Raw genomic sequence first — 19205 nt, 5'->3', positions numbered from 1 at the left:
AGCAGTGAAATAGGGCACACAGTAAGCTTTTCACATTGTCTGTCAGAATAGTTGCAGTACACAGTACAGGAGAAAAACAACTCGACTTGGAATTTTGGGGAAGCCCCCCCCCCAAAATATTGGCAGTTTACAGCTCTTTATTACAGTTGAAGTGTCCAATAACTCTGAAACGACTTGGTAATAAATTATTTTGTCTTTACTAAAAGGATGACCTTTCACTAGACGTTCATCCTGTAGCATTCTCCTAAATGGATGTCTTTTCTCCTGTATTAAAAAAAAAAAGGGGAAACAATGAGAATAAGGTGTGTGTAGGAGCATGCATGCTTGCATACTTGAGAGATTCAGCCAGAGAGAGAAAAACACCTTAAATTCATGCACATTTTTATTGAGTAGTAATATAAAATGCTTTTTTCATTGTTACAAGTGCATGCTTTGATTGCCAACATTTCAGAAGTCAAATTACAAAGGCAAGGCTGTAGGCTGTAGTGAATTACTTGGGCACTTATACAATTGTTAAAAAATATCAATGGACTGTTTTGTTTTGTTTTTCTTTTTCAGAATGAACCAGTTGTAACCCGTAACTGATATACAAAGGGAAAAAAGTGAAAAAATTACACATTTTGTGGCACATGACAGAACATAACAAAATGACTAAACCATTATGACATTAACAGTTATCATGCATTTAGAGTTTCACATGTAACTACAAACTTATTTAAATTTCACAAGGTTTGCTAAACATGCTAACCATCTAATATGTGCACTGACAAGCTTATGTTAAAAACTTTTTAAGAATACTCTCTCCCTTAGATTTTTCAAAGCTCTTTTTGATTACAAAATTTCAAAGGCATTAAGCATTTTTTATTTTTTAGAGAATATAAAGTACGCCAGTATACATACATACATTTCCAGTATAAGTCAGACCACTAAGCGCATTACAGTCCCATACAGGCCTATACAGCCAATTTTTTTTTCTTAAAAAACATGCATAGGCAGATTTTTACAGAATATAGATGCTTCTCACTGCACTTAATATGGTGTCTTGTTCACTATACTTAAAAATGCACCACTCATAAATATTTAAATTCAGCAAGCCACAACCAAGACTTGATTTACGAAAAACTGCCCCCCAAAAAACAAAAAAAAAACCCTAAATATAAACAGCAAAAAAAAAAAAAAAAGATAAATGTTAGCATTATTCCAGTTTTTTTTTAAAGTTGAAGAAAAAGATATTTTCTGCCAAATTAGTAAGATAAGTGTTATATTTAAAGAAGGGCATTGAAGCACACTAAAGAAACCTGAGGTAAGCATAATCTGTACAAAATTAAACTGTCTTTTTTTTTTTTTTTCCTTTTTTGGCATTTTTAACAAATTTGCAACATTCTGTTTTTATATTTTTAAAGACTGCCTAATTTATTTTATAGCCATTGTCTGACAAGAGTAGCAAAACATTATCAATAAATAGTCCTTATTTAGTTTGTACATCATTTTGTTAAAAATGTTTTGATGTCATCCATATTTAGTGCTGCAACTGTAAACGTACAATAGTTAGTAAGAAATTAGACAAAGTTTTCATGTCCAGTAACATAATAAAAGGCCTTTCAGTAACATATCTAGAAGTTCCCAATGCAGTAGGAAAACATGTTCAATTCCCCTAACTTTGCAATATATACCAGCATTAGCTTTCATATTTCTATAAGCATGTTAAAGGCATATCCAAAGGAGGTGTTTGGCCCCCACCCCCCACCCACCAAAATAAAGTTTACTATCTCTTCTTAGATGATATTGTAAACTGACTCAACACCTGGCTCCCAGAGCAAGTAAGCTAGTATCAGAGGCAAGAACATCCAACTGTTGATGTGCAGCAATCTCATCATGCCCTGCAGCTAAAAAAACAGGAAGTGGTCACTGAATATTACTGCTATTACTGCCATTGCTGTCAGTGCCATTAGTCTCTGAGGAGATTGCCTTGTTGATGGAGTTAAGGTTGGCATCAGATGGCATGGCATCTCTGCGTGGAGGCATCCTCTCATTAATTCGATCTAAGCCTTTGGCTTCTTCAAAACTAGTGATCTTATGCTGTGGTGAGAATCCTTTGATAGCTAAATAAAGGATTATTAAAAAAAAAGAAGGAAGTTAGCAAAGTCAAATTGTTGGTATTTTATCAATTTATCAACAGTCAATAACTGAGAAATTCCCCCATTGTGATGAACAAAATGACAAAAATCTGACAGCACAAGAGACTTCTTACCATATTGAAAAAAAACTGAAAAATTAACAACCGATGTCTCTCGCAAACCAAATGTCTTTCAACAAGATTAAATTCCAATTTTTTTTGTCCATTTGAGTTTGGCTTAAAACATTATGAAGCTGACATGGAAGCTACAATTTGTAATTATGAGCATTGCTCAAGGCAAAACGACTATCCATACTTTGTTCTAATAAATTAAAGCCTTACAAACATTGTGTCCAACCTTAGCATCCTTACTTTGGCAAACATCCCACGGACTTTCAAGGACTTATTTTTGGAGTAAGGACCGAATAAAGACTTACATACTGTGCCAATCAGAAATCATGTATGGCACAGAGTGATCAATTTGATGGATACACATTAAAGATATCAAACAGGGATAGTCCTATAATCCTTTTGGAATGTCTTACAATTTTTTAATCATGGATGAACTGCTCATGTGTTACTCAAGAGCAATAACTTTCCTTGCCATCATCTGGGTCCTAGAAATTAATTTGGTTAAACTGGAGCAATTCAGTATGACATGGATTAAAAATATCTTTCTTCTGGCATATTTGTTCCTCTATACATTGAAAATATATCAGCATAGGACCCAATAACTGCATTTAAAAAGTCAATGAATCTGTCCTTCAGTAAGTACATTTTCATTGATCTCAGCAGGTGTCCACAAATTAGGCAAAAGTATCTTTAGAATCTGATACAACTATTGTATTACAGGACTTATTTTGGAGATACATCTATTTAAAATAGAAGAGAAAAAGGCAATGTAGGCAAAGAGTTGTTGACAACCATTAATATAACTGATTGTAGCCTTCCCTGCCTTTTTCTCATCTATTCAAAATCAAATCAATATACCGTATTTCCAGAAAGTTGGTTGCGTTTTTATTATACTTCTGCCTTAACATGCCATATAGCAGAGATGATGTGTTAGTACCAGGAACCTGCAAACTCGCCGGGACAATAAGGTAGAGCAGTTTGAGAGATAAACATTTCCCCTCCCAATCTGACCCAACAGAACCACACCCTACCAAAAAGAAAAGTTTCTGTAAATTCAGCTTCCTCTCCCAACTCTGAAGCGGCTAGCACTTTTCTTCTTAGTACCTCTTACAAAAAAGTCCCTGGTACCAACATACCACTCACTGAATTTTGTGGGGAGCGTGGAAAGCAGCTGTCATGCTGAAATTTTGCCAACCATTCCTGTGCAAGTGTGTGCACTAATTTGTTCCTCAGGATTCATTTCCTTAACCAATTTAATGGACGTTTCATATTTCAAGTAAACTCTGATGTGTATGTTTTTGGGGTTTTTTTGCATATACTATTTTAACATATACTAATTTAACATAATGGTGATTGCTCAATTGAATAGGGAGGAGAAGTGGAAAGAGGGCAAGGCCCAGAGTAAAGCTTCTTCTTTAATTCCACCCCCAAAATAAAGATGTCTAATGAACACCAATGGTAAACCCTTAAAAAAAGTTTAATGGATGGGTTAAACTGGGTTAAACTGGAAATCTTGTCTCTTCTTCTGCAGCCTGACCCTTCAAGGTGCTCAGCCCATTGGGAGCTGTGGATGCTGATCATCTCACAAGATCAGACCCCGGTGAACAACTACAATGATGCTATTTTTAGCTTATAAGGGCAAATAATCTTTTATCTGGTATTTGCTTGCTTTATTTAGTAAAAATATGTATGGCTATAGTGGCTAACCAGCGATAATGGCAAATGAAGGAATAACTTGAAGAATGAATATTCCTGGAATGGGGCTTGCATTCAATCAGTTTTATTTCAAGCAGACATATTATAAACCTTAGTGCTGAAGAATATGCTCTGCTGTAGTTGCTGGTCAGACAACAAGTATTAGCAGTTGACACTGAGAGTATACTAAACACGACACATAGTCACAGAAATCACAGGAAACAGCCAAACTGTCAACGAGAATGCACACTGCAGATTAGGATTTGCCAATAGGAATAGATAATTCCAACATAAATAGCAGCTCACTCACTGCTATTTAGAAAGCAGTTGTATTTTCTCTTACTTATATTGTTCTACAATTATGTTCACTGCTTTATACAGATCAAAAACCAAATTCAAATGGCCAAAAGAGGCACTTTTAACATCATACCAAAAGACCATGACAACAAGATTTTTTTTTTTTTTTTGCTAAAAAAGTAAACTATTTTTTAGGGGGGCAAGAACAAAATACAACTGAAAAGAATTTTGTTTTAAAGGGGAACTTTGAAATTCTTCTTCCAAAACTTTTATTACTGATTGCATACTGTATATACTTATTTAAATATAAAGTTAGATCTTAACAGTATGGTTAATAAAATTGCATGTGGATTAAATTAAAAGGATCACCAATAAAGCAACAAAGTTTGCAATACTGAGCATTCATAAATCTTCTGAGGCAGCCAGTCTTTTTAGATCTGTAGCTTAGATGGTGCTGGTGCTAATGGTTGCTCTAATATAAATACCCAGTACGTTAACTGACACTACCAGAAGAAATGGACATCTTGCAGACAAATGTCTCATGTTGTTTTACTTTTTAGAGAGACATAAAAAACATATTGAACTGTAACAAAGAACCATTCAAAATTATTTTTTTACTAGTGACTTCAGCCCCGCCACCCCAACCATGTTTATAAAGTTGCGTGTTTTCTTCTTTATCAATGATAGCAGAAAACGATTTGAGGTAGAGAAATGATTCAGCCCTAAGAATACAGCTTATGAGCTGTGTGTCAAAGAGCATTTACTAACAGCTGCCGTGTCCCCGTCTCTTTCAGCTAAAAGGCCCCACGTGACCCTACTCAGTACTTAGTTTAATGTACACAAATTAGAACATCATTGTACCTTTCAGAAAAAAAACACAACAAAAGACTTTCCCCTTTAAAGCAAGTATACTTTGGTTAATACCGAGCCACAGTTGTTAGCCCACACCCACACACTCTGTACAAGCTACAGCAAAATGAATACACCCAGCAGAGCCCTTATCTGTTGCAGCAACAACAGAAAGGGGACTGGCCAATTTACCTTCATCAGCCTCAATAGCCTCAACAGTCGCTGAAGGGAAGAAAGGGGGTAGCAAAACGAATGAGAAAAATGAGCAGAGGATTTTAACTCGAAGAACAAGTCAGTGAATAGCAAAGGTACTAATAACTAATGTTACTGTCAGTGCTGGATTTCAGCACAGAAGACAACACAGAAATGCTACACAAGGAACAGAAAAAGTGTACTTTGCAGGCTGATTTGAGCTGTAGAAAATGTTTTGGGAAGCTGAAGGATTCACAAATTAAACTTTAACAAATTTGACAAGTTTTCTTTTAACTCAAAGAAGTTGACAAAAATGGTTTTCCACATTGTGCATCTGGCCTCCACAGTGTGCTGTAAAACTACTGCAGCATTTACCACAAAATGTGTCAAAAAGGGTGGGAGGGAAGTGGCATAAAGCCAGCAGAAGAAATTCACACCATTTATTATCTCAGTTTGGAGAAAACTAGTTGCTATTAGTACTACACAGGACTGAAATGTCATTTAAGAGAAAAGGGCAAAATTTACAACTTGTAATATAAACATTTGTTCTCTTTCCTGATTTAAAAAACCAAAACAATACAAACGGTGTCTCTTTTACTTGCAAGTTAGCTCAGTATCAATGCATGTCCCAGTTCTATCTGCAAACTCCCTCATTATACCATCACCTTTGAAATCCGAGCATTTTTAACATTTTAAATCAGATGGTATTTAATACACTACAATAGGCTACTGGTAGCAAAAATTTAACAGCTTGGTCAGAAAAAGAAACTTTTATGGTTAGGAGGTTGCTGCTCTATAACGTACACCGTTGTTGCTCAATTTTTGTAAAAAAATATCCCTATTAAAAATAACCAGTCAGTTTGAATTTGTTCTTACAGCCAGAGACTCAGAAGCTGAAGTAGTCAGGAAATGCAATCAAACATGTTGATTGCACAGCCAAGATATTTATTAAGAAAAAGTTGATAAAAAGACTACAACTTTAGAAAACAGATAAAGAGTCAAAGCTTTTAGCTCTTCCCCTTTCCTTCAACCTGAGATGATTTTTTAAAAAATAAAAGTAATTGTTTTTGTAGTTATGTTAAACATAGCTTGAGATCAAAGCTAAGAGATGTATATTGTCATCCTGTTGCATGGAAAAGTCACCCGTGGGAATCCACACACACCACAGTGAGCCCGCATCTTGGCAGGCTAAAAAGTAAGAGGATGGTAAATCAAGGGACTTGAAAAATAGAAATAAAAATGAAACAAAAACTAAAAGAAATATAACGACTGTGGTTAGAAATTAAGATGAGTAACTGAATCCAAAGTAGCACTGACACATTAGAAATAAATAATGACTACTAAAATGTGTACTTCCACAGAACTTACTGGTCAAATATTCTGTTAATACATATAGTACTATGACAATGTGCTAACAAACTATGTAGATATCAGAATAGTTGGTGAATGGTGTACTGTATGTTAACTAATGTAATGGATTGTGTATAGGAATGTTTTACTACGCCAGAATGCTGCAGTATGAGGGATTTTCCTTTTAGCCATTTTAACTAGATTTTTTTGGCAACACTCTAAGTTAGTTCGGTTCCTAATTTTTTCACTGGATGACGATAACATTTTCCTTGGACCAAATTCTCTGACAAGTCTAAAGAAATGATCATGAGAAGAGCCTGGATAAAGACCATAATTCTACTGAAATGGGCATTCTGATGAATCATATTGCAGCATTTTCAAAGCAGAACATTACTCTCTGTGTAACACACAAGTCACAACCTTCTCCCCTCCTCCCGCCCAAAAAACAAACAAACGAAAAGAACCACACCACAGAATACCTGAATCTTCTAGGTAAGAGAAAAGAGACAGTAAAGGGAAAAATACAAAGAGAAAGAATACTCCAGGAAGGAAACAGGAAAATCAGAGGCTGAGACTGTGTTAAAAATATAAAGTGAATTTCCATTTCTCACATGTATTGACAACAGAACTATACTATAGAAATATAAAACATTCTTAGGTGCCTGGCATATATTGAATGATAATAAACAAAAAAAGAGAGCATATAGTAATATTAAACACTCCTTTGCAATTCCAAATTCCAAGAGGAGTATTACATCAAAGGTATCCCTGCTATATACTTACAACATCCCTATGACATGTCTTGCTACAAAATTGCGAAGAAAAAGTGTATTGCGCTTGCATACATAGTGACCAGAGTATTAATAAATCCCTTACTTCAGATTCATGCAGATTGTGAAATTACTTTCTTTTCTGTACCTCTTACATCATCATTTGGAATCCTCAGAAGATAAACTCCAATTCTAGAACTATTTTTTTGGTGATTCTCAATGAGGAAGGAGAAGATAGACAGAATACAGTCTGATTGTCATTATTTATGCTGAATCTGCAGTACTGCAAATAGCAAAAGTGTTTTTATAGTCTCTCTCTTTTTTTTTTTTATGAACTGTGTGGAATAGAAAGTACCTTTATAGGTAAAACTGATTTATCATGTTTGTAAAGTTTATTTTCTGATTTCTCTCTGAAAAAATCAGTGGGACATAATAAGTCTTGAAAAGTGGCCTTATAAGAATTACTCACAAAGGAGCAAGTACTACAAACCATCCCTTTTACTTTGTACTTTAATTTTTTCCTTTGAAAGATTGTGATTATTTTTCCTTGGCATCTGCAGTTCAGCCTGTCATTTTATACATGTAATGGCACACAAAGACAAACATGCTCACCGCTTTGCAGAGTTTGCTTCCCTCCAGAGAGTACACCACTGGGCAGCATTCCTGTTGGAGTCAAACCTTTCAGTGTCAGCACACTCTCACTCTCTTCTCTGTAAAGAGGAAAAAGAAAATCAGTATTTTTTCTTTTCTAGCACTGGAACACAAGCGGTTGGACTGAGGAAAATACATTCAACAATACAAGTTGCATCCTCATCTTAGTTCTATTTTAATATTCAGGCTGTCTTTGCAGGGGGGCAAAATTCATCCTTGTGCAAAGGGCCTGCATGAGGCACCCCTGAAGTCTCACTTGTGCCCTACCTGAGGTTTCAAGTGGTGTATAGGTCTTGCCCAGGTCCTTTGCACAGTACCAGATATGGGCTGTTATTCAGCTAATAAATGTAACTTGGGCCTGTAGAAGTATGCAAATATATACAGACACTGTAATGTTGCTGTAAACCAGGGGTGGCCAAACTGGCTTGTGACCCACATGCGGCTCTTTCACAGTTAAAGTGCAGCTCGTGGAGTGCCCCCCCCAATTCTCCACCTACTTGATTTGGGGGGGAGGGAGGAGAACTCAGGAACTCTGCCTTACAGCAGGGTGGTGGGGGAGGGGCTTCTGCCCAGCTGGGAGGTGGGTTTCGGGGCCTCAGCACTCCGGGGTGCACCCGCCAGGGCTCAGGGCTTCAGCAAGTGCAAGGCTGAAGCCAAGCCCTGGAAGGTGCCTCCTGCAGAGCAGAAGCCCCAAGCCTCAGCAGGCAAGCACCGGCTCTCAAACTTCTGAAGATCGTCATATGTGGCTCGGAGGATCAGTAAGTTTGACCACCCCTTCTCTAAGCCATCAACATGGGAGCAGTGGGAGGAGAGGAGTAATAGCATTTGTTAGCAACACATTTAACCCCTTCCGATGCTACACTCTCCCAAATCAGGGCTTTTTTAAACCATCATCTAGCCTAATAGCCAGGGACGTAATCAGTGGATTGTCAATTATTATAAGGTACCCAGCAATAAGCAAAGGCATTACATTGATGGGAAGTTTTAGTCTTAACTTCACCACTGCTACTGTGACAATGGCAGTAAATTAGCTTAGTTCATGCACTCAAGGAAAATCATTTTAGGAAATTTGAGGAGTGAGTTTCGCAGGTTTCCAAATATAGAAGTGTAAAGTGTATCATTTTGAATGCACGAGGAACAGCATAAGGAAGAACAACTTATCACAATGACTGAACAGCTTGAAAAGAATCTCAATATTGCTTCAAGGAAGTATAATGTTGTTTGAATTGATACTTGCTTTTCAGCAAAAACTGAAAACTGCCCCAATTTCTTTAAGAGAAGCAAATTTTGATGTATTTTTCTTTGAAATATGAAATTATGTTAATCTGATGGCAGCCAAAATGCACACACACAAATGCAGAATTTGACCCCAAGTGCACTAGATGGTAATGTATTTTTTTCCACTAACACCAAAAGCTATCAAGTATTGTTTTTGTTTAGTAATAATGCAGGGCCCATAGAATTCTGTATTTAAGAGCTTGTCTCTTTCCCTTGCAGCATGTACATTTTAGATTCTATTTACAGACTGAAGATTATGCAGATTATTTTCATGATTTAAGAACCCAAGTCAGATTCTCTCTTCCTCTATACTCCAATCAGGGCACAAGCAAAGGTTTGAATGTCAAGCAGAATTAACACAGCATTTGTATCACATTAAAGGGTTTTAAACACCGAGCAAGGTTGAGAGCCCTCAGTTGATAATCTATTTCTAAGAGAAAATTCATAACCTGCGTTTTGAATTGTCACTTCGCCTCATTTGTGATTGATCTTGGAAAAGGATTCCAATATTTCTTACGGATTTACCTTTACAGGGTGTTTGTAAACAGTATTTTTCTGCAATTTCTGTTTTGATGAATTAAGAATAAATTGGGTATTTCTCAAGCACCTACTGTAACACAGTATTTTTTATTTTTATTGCTAACCCTGAATTTCAGCATAGCCTTCTTTTCCCTTTTCTTTTGCTGCTCAGGTATTTTATTTCCACCATAAAAATATGATCATGAAAATATTGACATTATTCATGTGGTCCTATCATGAAGTACTGATGTCATGTAGAAATGGTGGCACTTCTGCCATTATGTGATGTATCCTAAACCTACTGTTGTATGATGACTTTTTCTTAGGGAAATTAGCAAAAGAGTGAAATGCCATTTTATTCCCCGATTTTGAGGTGTTAATAACCAATGGATCTTATACTTTGTGAGCTTCACATATGTGGAAAGCAGCTTTCTATCCAAGTTATGTCAAAATGGCAATGTGTTAACTCACCTTCATGGTGTATAGCTAAGAAGGTTATGGCTATTGTGGCTCAGAAGCTGATGATCCGGATGTGTTCATACTGTGAGTGAAGTGCAGTAGTATATGATTTTCTGGATGTCTAAAAAAGGCTTTTTTGGGAACTAGCTAAAAATAGTTTTAAGAGGCAGCAGAGACTTAAATAAGTAGAAGTGAAGACCTCTGTGCAGAAAAGACACCAGAAATCGAGGGTGGTTCCAGGTCCTAGTGTGACCTCTACCAACTCATGTCCACAAAAGAGTGGCAGATCTGAGGCAACTAGGGAAATATGGTCTAGAAGAAATTACTATAAAGTGAGTACACAATTGGTTGAAAAACCATATTTAAAGAGTAGTTATCAATGGTTTGCCATCTAACCAGGACAACACATCTAATGGAGTCCCACAGGGGACTGTCCTGGGTCCAGTACAATTCAATATTTTTCATTAATGATTTGGCTAATGGAGTGAAGAGTATGCTTATAAAATCTGTGGATGACATCAAGCTGGGAGGGATTGCAAGCACTTTAGAGGACAGAATTAGAATTCAAAATGACCTGGACAATTTGGAGAATTGGTCTGAAAACAACAAGATTAAATTAAATAAAGCCAAGCGCAAAGTAGTACACTTAGGAAGGAAAAAAAATCAAATGTGTAACTACAAAATTGGAAATAACTGGCTAGGTGGTAGTACTACAGAAAATGATCTTGGCATTTATAGTGGATCACAAATTGAATGAGTCAACAATGTGATGCAGTTGCAAAAAAAGGTTAATATTATTGTGAGGTGTGTTAACTGCAGTGTCATATGTAGGATGTGGGAAGTAATTATTCCACACTTCTCAGCACTAGTGAGGCCTCAGGTGGAGTGCTCTGTCCAGTTCTTGGGATGGGGACAAACTGGAGAAAGTCCAAACAAGAGCAACAAAAATTATAAAAGGTTCAAAAACAATCTAGGAAGAAAATATGAAAGAACGGGTATGTTCAGTCTTGGGGAAAGAAGACTGAGGGGGGGACCTCATAACAGATTTCAAACGTGCAAAGGGTTGTTATAAAGAGGATGATGATCAATTGTTCTCCATGTCCACTGACAGTAGGACAACAAGTGATCAGCTTAATCTGCAGCAACTGAGATTTAGTTAGATATTAGGAAAAACTTTCTAACTGTAAGGATAGTTAAGTGTTGTAATAGGTTACCAAGGGAGGTTGTGGAATACTCACCATTGAAGGTTTTTAAGAAAAAGGTTAGAGACAAACACCTGACAAGGATGGCCCTGCCTCAACATAGAGGGAAGGTTTAGATCAGGGGTCGACAACCTTTCAGAAGTGGTGTGTCAAGTCTTCATTTATTCACTCTAATTTAAGAGTTCGCGTGCTGGTAATACATTTTAACATTTTTAGAAGGTCTCTCTCTAAGTCTATATAACTAAACTATTGTTGTATAAAAAGAAAACAAGGTTTTTAAAATGTTTAAGAAACTTCATTTAAAACTACATTAAAATGCAGTTCTGATCAGTTTAGTGCAGTGGTTCTTAACCTGGGATGCACGCACCCCCTGGGGGTGCAAGATGCCCTTTCTGGGGGTGTGAGACATGCCAGATTTTTTTAGAAGGTAAATGATCAAAAACACAAATTAAGCACAGGCATGTAGGTACAACTACTTTGTTTCATCAAACCTATGTATTTATTAATATTATACATGTTTTAATGATTACTGTAATATATAAAGTTTTTACATTTTCAAGTTTTTAAGCTAATTGTAGTGTAATTTTTGATAAGGGCTGCAGAGTGCTGGGACCAGGCCACAAGCAGAGCCCTGGGCTGTCTGCCGGTACCCTGGGCTGGCAGGAGGGCTGAGCAAGGCTGGAGGCCTGGACCCTAGCTGGCAGGGGGCTGGGTGGCTGGAACCCCAGACCAGCAGCGAGGTGAGCGGGGATGGCAGCTGGTATCCCAGGCCGGCAGCAGGCTGAGTGGGGCTGATGGCCGGGACTCTAGTTGTCAAGGGGCTGGCAGCTGGAACCCAGACCAGCAGTGGGCTGAGCCACTTAGCCCACTGCCGGTCTGGGGTTCCATCTGCCGGTTCCTGCCAGCTGGGGTCCTGGCCACCAGTCCCGCTCAGCCTGCTGCCGGCCGGGGGTTCCATTCACCCAGGCAGGCGGCGGGGCCAGCAGCCGGGATGCTGGCTGGTAGCAGCGTGCCAATAAAAATCGGCTTGTGTGCCGCCTTTGGCATATATGCCACAGGTTGCTGACCCCTGGTTTAGATGATGTTTTCAGACCCCTTCCAGCCCTACATTTCTAGGATTCTATTCACACAGACAAACTGGCTTCCATATGCTGTTTATTGTGATTGGGTTATCCTAACAAGACCTTAAAACACAAGGTTGTTATGTTCAGTGTCATTCAGGGCTAGATTCACAGAAGGATCTAGGTGTTTAACTGCCACTTTAGGTGCCTAAATCCCAAGCCCGACTGATATTCACACAAGCCTTCTCAGCTACTACGGAACTCTGTAGGTACCTAAACTTGCTGGCTGCCTAAATGTTTCTAGTATAAGATCTCTAGGTGCCAATGTTTCTGCCTGTGCCCAGGCATGCTGCAGCCTCACATTAGGCATCCAGATGCCTAAACCCCAGTGCAATTCATGAACTGGGGAAATAGGCATTCCTCTTCCTAACTTGCTTGTGGGGCCTGATCTGGTAAGTGTGCTCTGAGATTGCTTACTGGATTGGGCCCCTGCAGGTGAGCTCACTCAAAAATGGCTGGTAGAAGGAAGTGGTGCCAGGGGGATTAAGAGGACATTCCTCATATCTCTTTAGCCCAGTGGTTAGGATACTCATCTGGGATGCAGGAGACCTTCGGGTCAAGTCCCTTCTCTGAATGAAGGGGAGAAGATAGTTGAATAGAGATTTGCCACCTCTCAGGTGGAGTGCCCTAATCACTCCTCTATAGGGCATTCTGATATCTCTAGCTGCTCCACTGTAAATAATAAAAGAGTGTTTGGAGGAGAGAGAGAGCACGTATGTTCAAGCAAGAGAATGACTCTGTAGCCTGGTGGCTGGAGAACTCACCTCCTAGGAGGGAGACCAGGACACAGTCCCCCTTGCTCCAATGACTTTTTAAATTATTTATCCGCAGTGGAACAGCTTCAACAGGAGAGTCTGAGGAAGTCCCAAATCAGAATACCTCATAGCCCAGTGGTTTGGGTTGCTCCAATATCTTCATCCCCTCAGCTGGAAGGGGGGAGCTTGAACTGGGCAGTCTCCCATATCCCAAGCGAGTACCCTAACCTCAGCGCTAAAGGTTATGAGGAAATCGTTGTTGTCCTCCTCCCCTTCCCTCTCCGCCAAGAATCCTAAGCAGAAGGAGGCACCTCCTGCAGCTCAGACTTAGGTAACCATCCCCCCAAGAGGGGCAGGGCTTAGGACACATTGCTTTCCTCAGCATCACCCATGCCAGCTGAGGCAGTGAGCTGCCCAGCATGCTGGTTTTTGTGATATTCTGAAAGACCTACCTCTCTCTAACCATTGTATAGGGAGCCTAAGCACCCAAACTCAGGTGTTGTGGATTACAGTGGTTTTCTACATGCCTAAAAATGTTAACTGAGAACCGAGCCCTCAGTGCATAAGGCGCTTAACAACAGACCTGCTTTATTATGACTCTGGTTCCAATTGGCTGTGGATAACAAGAGCTTCACAGCGCCCCACCCAGATTCTCTATCTAGGAAGCTCAGCCCTTAAAGGCATAGTCCTCAATACCAAAGTTGTGTCTGCTCTTTATGAATATTTAAGCTCCAGACCTGAAAAGCACTGAATTGCTCCTGCAAGGAGCTGAGTGCCATCAATATCCACTAACTTCAACATGCTCATCAGCTTGAAGAATCAAGTACCACGATTTCCCATCCTTCTGTACCATTAGTGTGCTGTGATCTTCCAGAGATACAGAAATGCAACCGTCTCTGATGCAGAAGGCAATAGAAATGAAGGTTGTTCTTGCTTTGAGCAGGGGGTAAGAACAGATGACCTACTGAGGTCTCTTCCAACCCTAATCTTCTATGATTCTATGAAATCTCTTGGGGATATACTTCTTTTAAAGTAATTTGGAATCTTTGTGATGAAAGATGTACATGCAAGGCCAGGATTTTCAAGCGTGCTTCAAATTTTGCCCTAATTGAAATACAATAGTTAAAAGGGGGCTAGTTTTCAGAAAGTGTTGAAACTGTGAAAATCAGACATCTTTAAGGGGTCAGATTAGGTACACAAGAATTGAACCACCTCCAACTGAGCACCATTAGTTACTCTTGAAGTCTGTACCATACAGTACACATTGTTAGTGTATTATTAAATACCAAATAAATCAGATGAGCATCCAATATCAAACTCCTTTGCAGGTTTTAGTCTAGACTTTTTATTTAGCCTGTTCCATCTTAAAAGATGCTCAGAAACATAAGCTGGCTGCCAAAGAATCTACTCCTGGAGGTTATGGTATGAAATCCTCTGTCTCAATATGCTATTTAAGACCCTGATTCTGAAGTCTGCAACATGTGGGCCAACAGCTGTGCCCACACTGCCCACTCATAGTAAATTGCAGGTTTCGGGACACAATCAAGTGATTCCAGTTAACTTCATCTGTAATCTTGAGCATAGCCTTCATATAATATTTGTTTGTTTTTTTGCCAATCATACCCCTTACTTGAAAAAAAAAATCACATCAAATGACATTAAAAAAAACACACTTGAAAAAACTTAAACATTTTGTATTAATTGCAATAGCTATAAAAGGATTGCAGAAGAGCAACATTTCATTGCACGAGGAAAAATTCCTTCTGCTGAGAGGAAAAAAGTGAGTTTTCCAGAAAGAGCTGTAAGAATAGCACTGTACCGTATGTTTTCTATTCTGTTTAGAAACGTCAGCTAGAAAGTTCTAAACATTAGGCAGCAATTAGTTCCTCCTGCTCATGTGTTATTTAAGCAATGGAGATCAAGGTTAACAAGTTGCTTTTGTTTGTGTTCATTTCCTGGAGTTTTAGTTAAACGAACCTGATGCTTTCATCTTTAAAATATTCACAATAGCAGCAACTGAAATGGGTGACAAAGTGTGACAGGAGGCTTCCTCTTTAATGGGACACGTGTTATGCCTCGCATTCTCTCTCCGCATTGAACTCTCCTAGCCAAGTGGCTAACAGAGTGAACTGTTCTTAATGAAAAATTCTGGATGTTGAGAATTTTAAAGGAAGTTTAACATAAGTGCTGTGGAAGGGACTTGGTATTTCAGAATATGAGCAATTGACTGTTCACAGATATAGCACTTTGCAAAAGAGCTCAATGCATCTTGTTTGATTGGCATGCTGAAGCATCAAAAAGTTACTAATTGGGCAACGATACTGTGTACTGGCAACTTAAATGAAGAAGTCCTACCTTAGGACAGAGAACACTCTGGCCATCTTTCCTATTGCTCGGATCTTGTTCCTAATAACCTCCTTTCGAGCTGCAGCTGTTGCTCCTATGTAAAAAACACATTAAAATAAAAGGTAGTAACTCAAACACTAGATCACCACTTTGTATTTTGAACACAAGTCTTTTACAAATCTGATGCATGTCACAGTATATTGATAGTAATTGGCTCTATCTTAGCGCAGTTTGCCAAACTAAAGAGCCATCTCTGTAACGGAAGTTTAAAATCCTGATTTTGGTAATTTACAGTTGAAAACGTGTCCATCACGTCTGGACATTCCAGCCATCATATTATAAGACCCTTGAGAAATGCATGTGATTATTTTCCTGCTACCCATTAAAGCAGCTTGGTTCTCACCCCTGTAAATTCATTTTGTGCTTCAAAAGTTGGGAACCTCACCAAATCATGGTAAAAACAAGATCCTGAAAAACGAGTCAATCAAGGTGCTAAAAACTGCATTGAATTAACAAGAGTATCTGCACCTTGAAATATCTTCAAGGTTTTATTTAGAAACAGTTAACAAAAATGACATAGCTTAAATGTAATTCTTAATCTTGCTATTTCCAATGAAAATAATAAACAATTCGTAATTATGGCACAGCTTCATCAGACATAGCAAAATATATCAGATATTAGGCATATAGCACATATTTCAATTTGTGGCATCTGTCCCTGGGATAAAGTCCTTTCCTTTTGGATATCTATAACTCATTCACTCTCCATTCTCTTTCCTTCATTGCTATATTATCTAATATGCTGCTACAGAATATTTTCTGGTATACCTCTACCTCCATATAATGCGACCTGATATAAGGCGAGTTCGCATACAACGTGGTAAAGCTCTGACACGCTGCTCTGAGCAGAGTGTTAAGGGTGCCGGGCTGGGCCAGGGCCGAGGAGTTGGATAAGGGTCAGAGGGTTTCGGGGGTGGTCAGGGGCTCCCCCCAACAAGGGTCTAGGAGGTAGGAGCTGTGGGGGGCAATATTGAGGGCACCAGAGTCCCAGAGCGGCCTGGGGATTAGCGGGAGCAGCGCACTCTGCTTCCCTCGCCCCGGCCCCAGCCGTGTCGCTCAGGGGAGGGGGTTTGGGGGAAGGGATCCCCCAATTGCACTCACCGGGGGAAGGGAGCAGCCTGGCCCCAGCCTGCTCCACCAGCTCCCAGCCATGGCGCTCCACGTCCCACCGCAGGTGAATGCGGGACCTTTCCCCAACCTCCCCCGCCCCAGCAACATGGCTGGGACTGGGGCCACACAGCTCCGCTTCCCACCGCCGGTGAGCGTGGAGGGCATCCTTTCCCCAACCTCTCCGCACTCACTGGCAGTGGGAAGCAGAGCAGCCCAGCCCCAGCCTGCTCTACTCCGCCAGCTCCCAGCTGCAGTGCTCCGCTTCCCACTGCAGGTGAATATGGGGGGCGTCCTTTCCCCAACCTCCCCGCACTCACCGGCGGCGGGAAGCGGAGCACCACTGCTGGGAGGTGGCAGAGTGGAGCAGGCTGGGGCCACTTTGCTCCATTTCCTGCTGCTACCAGTGAGTGCCTGTTAGGAGGTGGGGATGTGCGGATAGGGGTTGGAGCAGTCAGGGGACAGGGAGCAGGTGGGTTGGATAGGGGGTGAGGTCCTGGGGGTGATTAGGGACAGGGGTCTCTGGAGGGGGTGGTCACAGAACTAGGAACAGGGTGGGGCAATACAAGTTCGATATAACATGGTCTCACCTATAACGCGGTGAGATTTTTTGTTTCCCAAGGACGCGTTATATCAGGGTAGAAGGTGTACTCCAAATCCTGTTGCCAAAACCTATATGCTCTCACAATACCAGGAAATACTGAGATGGAGCAGCATCATTACACTGTTACATATTACAGCATATTACATTAAGGGCTTGTCTACACAAACAGTACACTGCAAGCTGAGGTGAAACAGATGATTTCTTCTATAAGCACATTTTATGAACAGACACAAGGGATAGAGGTTGAGCCTTTTGGGGCTTACTGATGAAGAATGGGGGAAGGGAAGCCTGTCTGCATTCATTGCCCTTCTCCTTCCCCATTCCTTCAAAGTTGCACCCACATCCTGAAGTAGTTGACTGAGGGGAGCAGACCAGCTGCTTAGACCTGAAGGCATGGGGATGGGGAAGGGAAAGGTCACCAAGCCACAACAACAGACCACACAAGGTGAAGGAAGGAAGGAAGGTCTGAGCTTGCAAATATGTTCAGGTCTCATTTAAGTGTGCTGGCAGCACCACTATAATGAAGGTTGAAATGAGCTTGCCATTTAACAGCAGATTTCTCTAAGTGCTCTAACATCCATATATATATTGAGATTTCCTTGAAAATAGCGGCTTCTCATTTGGGCCAGGTTAAGGTTAGTAGTACAGATTTGGGGTAATTTGGGCAAGGGGATCCTGAGATATAGTGCCCCTAAAAAAAAATAAAAAAAAAAAATAAACAGTATAATTTCCAGTTAACTTACTTTCTTTTTTTTGCTCACACCTGTGGTTCAAACTACTGCACTGGTTCACATCACCTGATACCACCCTATTAGGTCTGATCTCAGATAGCATCAAGTGCCACACTGAGGAAGAAACCTTCTAGAAGTTACTCAGGGTTAAAGATAGCTCTAGAAATGGACATGAGCCTGGGCGATGTGCTATACTGGATGATTTGTGAACACTCTGCAGGACTGCTGCTCCAAGGGGGACAAATGTGTGTACGTGGGCCCTCATGTCGGAGTCACTTGGTAGCTGAAGGCAACATGCTGTAGTCGCAGACCCCAAGGAATATGTATTTGAGCCCTGCCCTTGGCAGATTTCTGAGAATGTCTGCTGGGCACATTTCTACTTCTTGCCTATCTTTTGCTTTGGGTTACGAGCTGCTAAAGAGTTTCTTTGGAAGTTTTGCCCCAAAAACAGCGCTCTCTCTTTACGAGTCAATATTTTAAAGTGCTCTGAAATCCACATGCATACTAACATTGTTTTGATAATTACGGTACTTCCACTGGGCCAGGGTTAGAGTTAGTGGTGCATCTTTGAGGTCTTTTAATCAAGTGGTTCCTGCGACACAGCCCCCTTCCACAAGGAGCTGATTTTAATATTTAAATGGTTCTAAAATTTCCATACGGTCTTGAAAACTCGTATGTAGCAACGGGAATTAATATAGCTCTTGTTATGCAAATTGAAAGTCACTTGATCAAGGGTTCCAGAAATGCAGCCATTTGCTTCCTCTTCACTCCCCCATTTCATGAGCTTTTCATAATTTTCAAAGTGCTCTAAAATCTGCATGCAGAGGTATATTGTCTTAAAATTGGCATGCCAAAAATCGAGGCTGGAAGAGAGCTTGCGATACAAATTTGGGGTTATTTGACCAAAAGACAAAGCCTCCAGAGAATGGACTTATTTTGATATTCAGAGTACTCTAAAATCCACGTGTACA

At 40.0% G+C, this 19205-nt stretch overlaps 1 protein-coding gene across 2 annotated transcripts in view; it reads right to left on the bottom strand.

The window, feature by feature from the left end:
* Positions 1-360: 360 nt before the first annotated feature.
* Positions 361-19205, bottom strand: part of PPP3CA (protein phosphatase 3 catalytic subunit alpha) — a 332320-nt gene continuing 313475 nt past the window's right edge. The window contains exons 11-14 of one of the 2 annotated variants that reach the window (XM_050944451.1): positions 15742-15826; positions 8014-8111; positions 5282-5311; positions 361-2102 (exon numbers count right to left, since the gene is read on the bottom strand). In XM_050944451.1, the coding sequence (XP_050800408.1) occupies positions 1906-2102; positions 5282-5311; positions 8014-8111; positions 15742-15826 (410 nt within the window). In that variant the 3' untranslated portion in view covers positions 361-1905. The remainder of the gene's footprint in view (positions 2103-5281; positions 5312-8013; positions 8112-15741; positions 15827-19205) is intronic. The other variant, XM_050944452.1, reaches the window with a different exon arrangement.

This window comes from Gopherus flavomarginatus, chromosome 3, assembly GCF_025201925.1.
Source record: "Gopherus flavomarginatus isolate rGopFla2 chromosome 3, rGopFla2.mat.asm, whole genome shotgun sequence".
Lineage (NCBI taxonomy): Eukaryota > Metazoa > Chordata > Testudines > Testudinidae > Gopherus > Gopherus flavomarginatus.
This window is presented reverse-complemented; position numbering and strand designations above follow the sequence as displayed.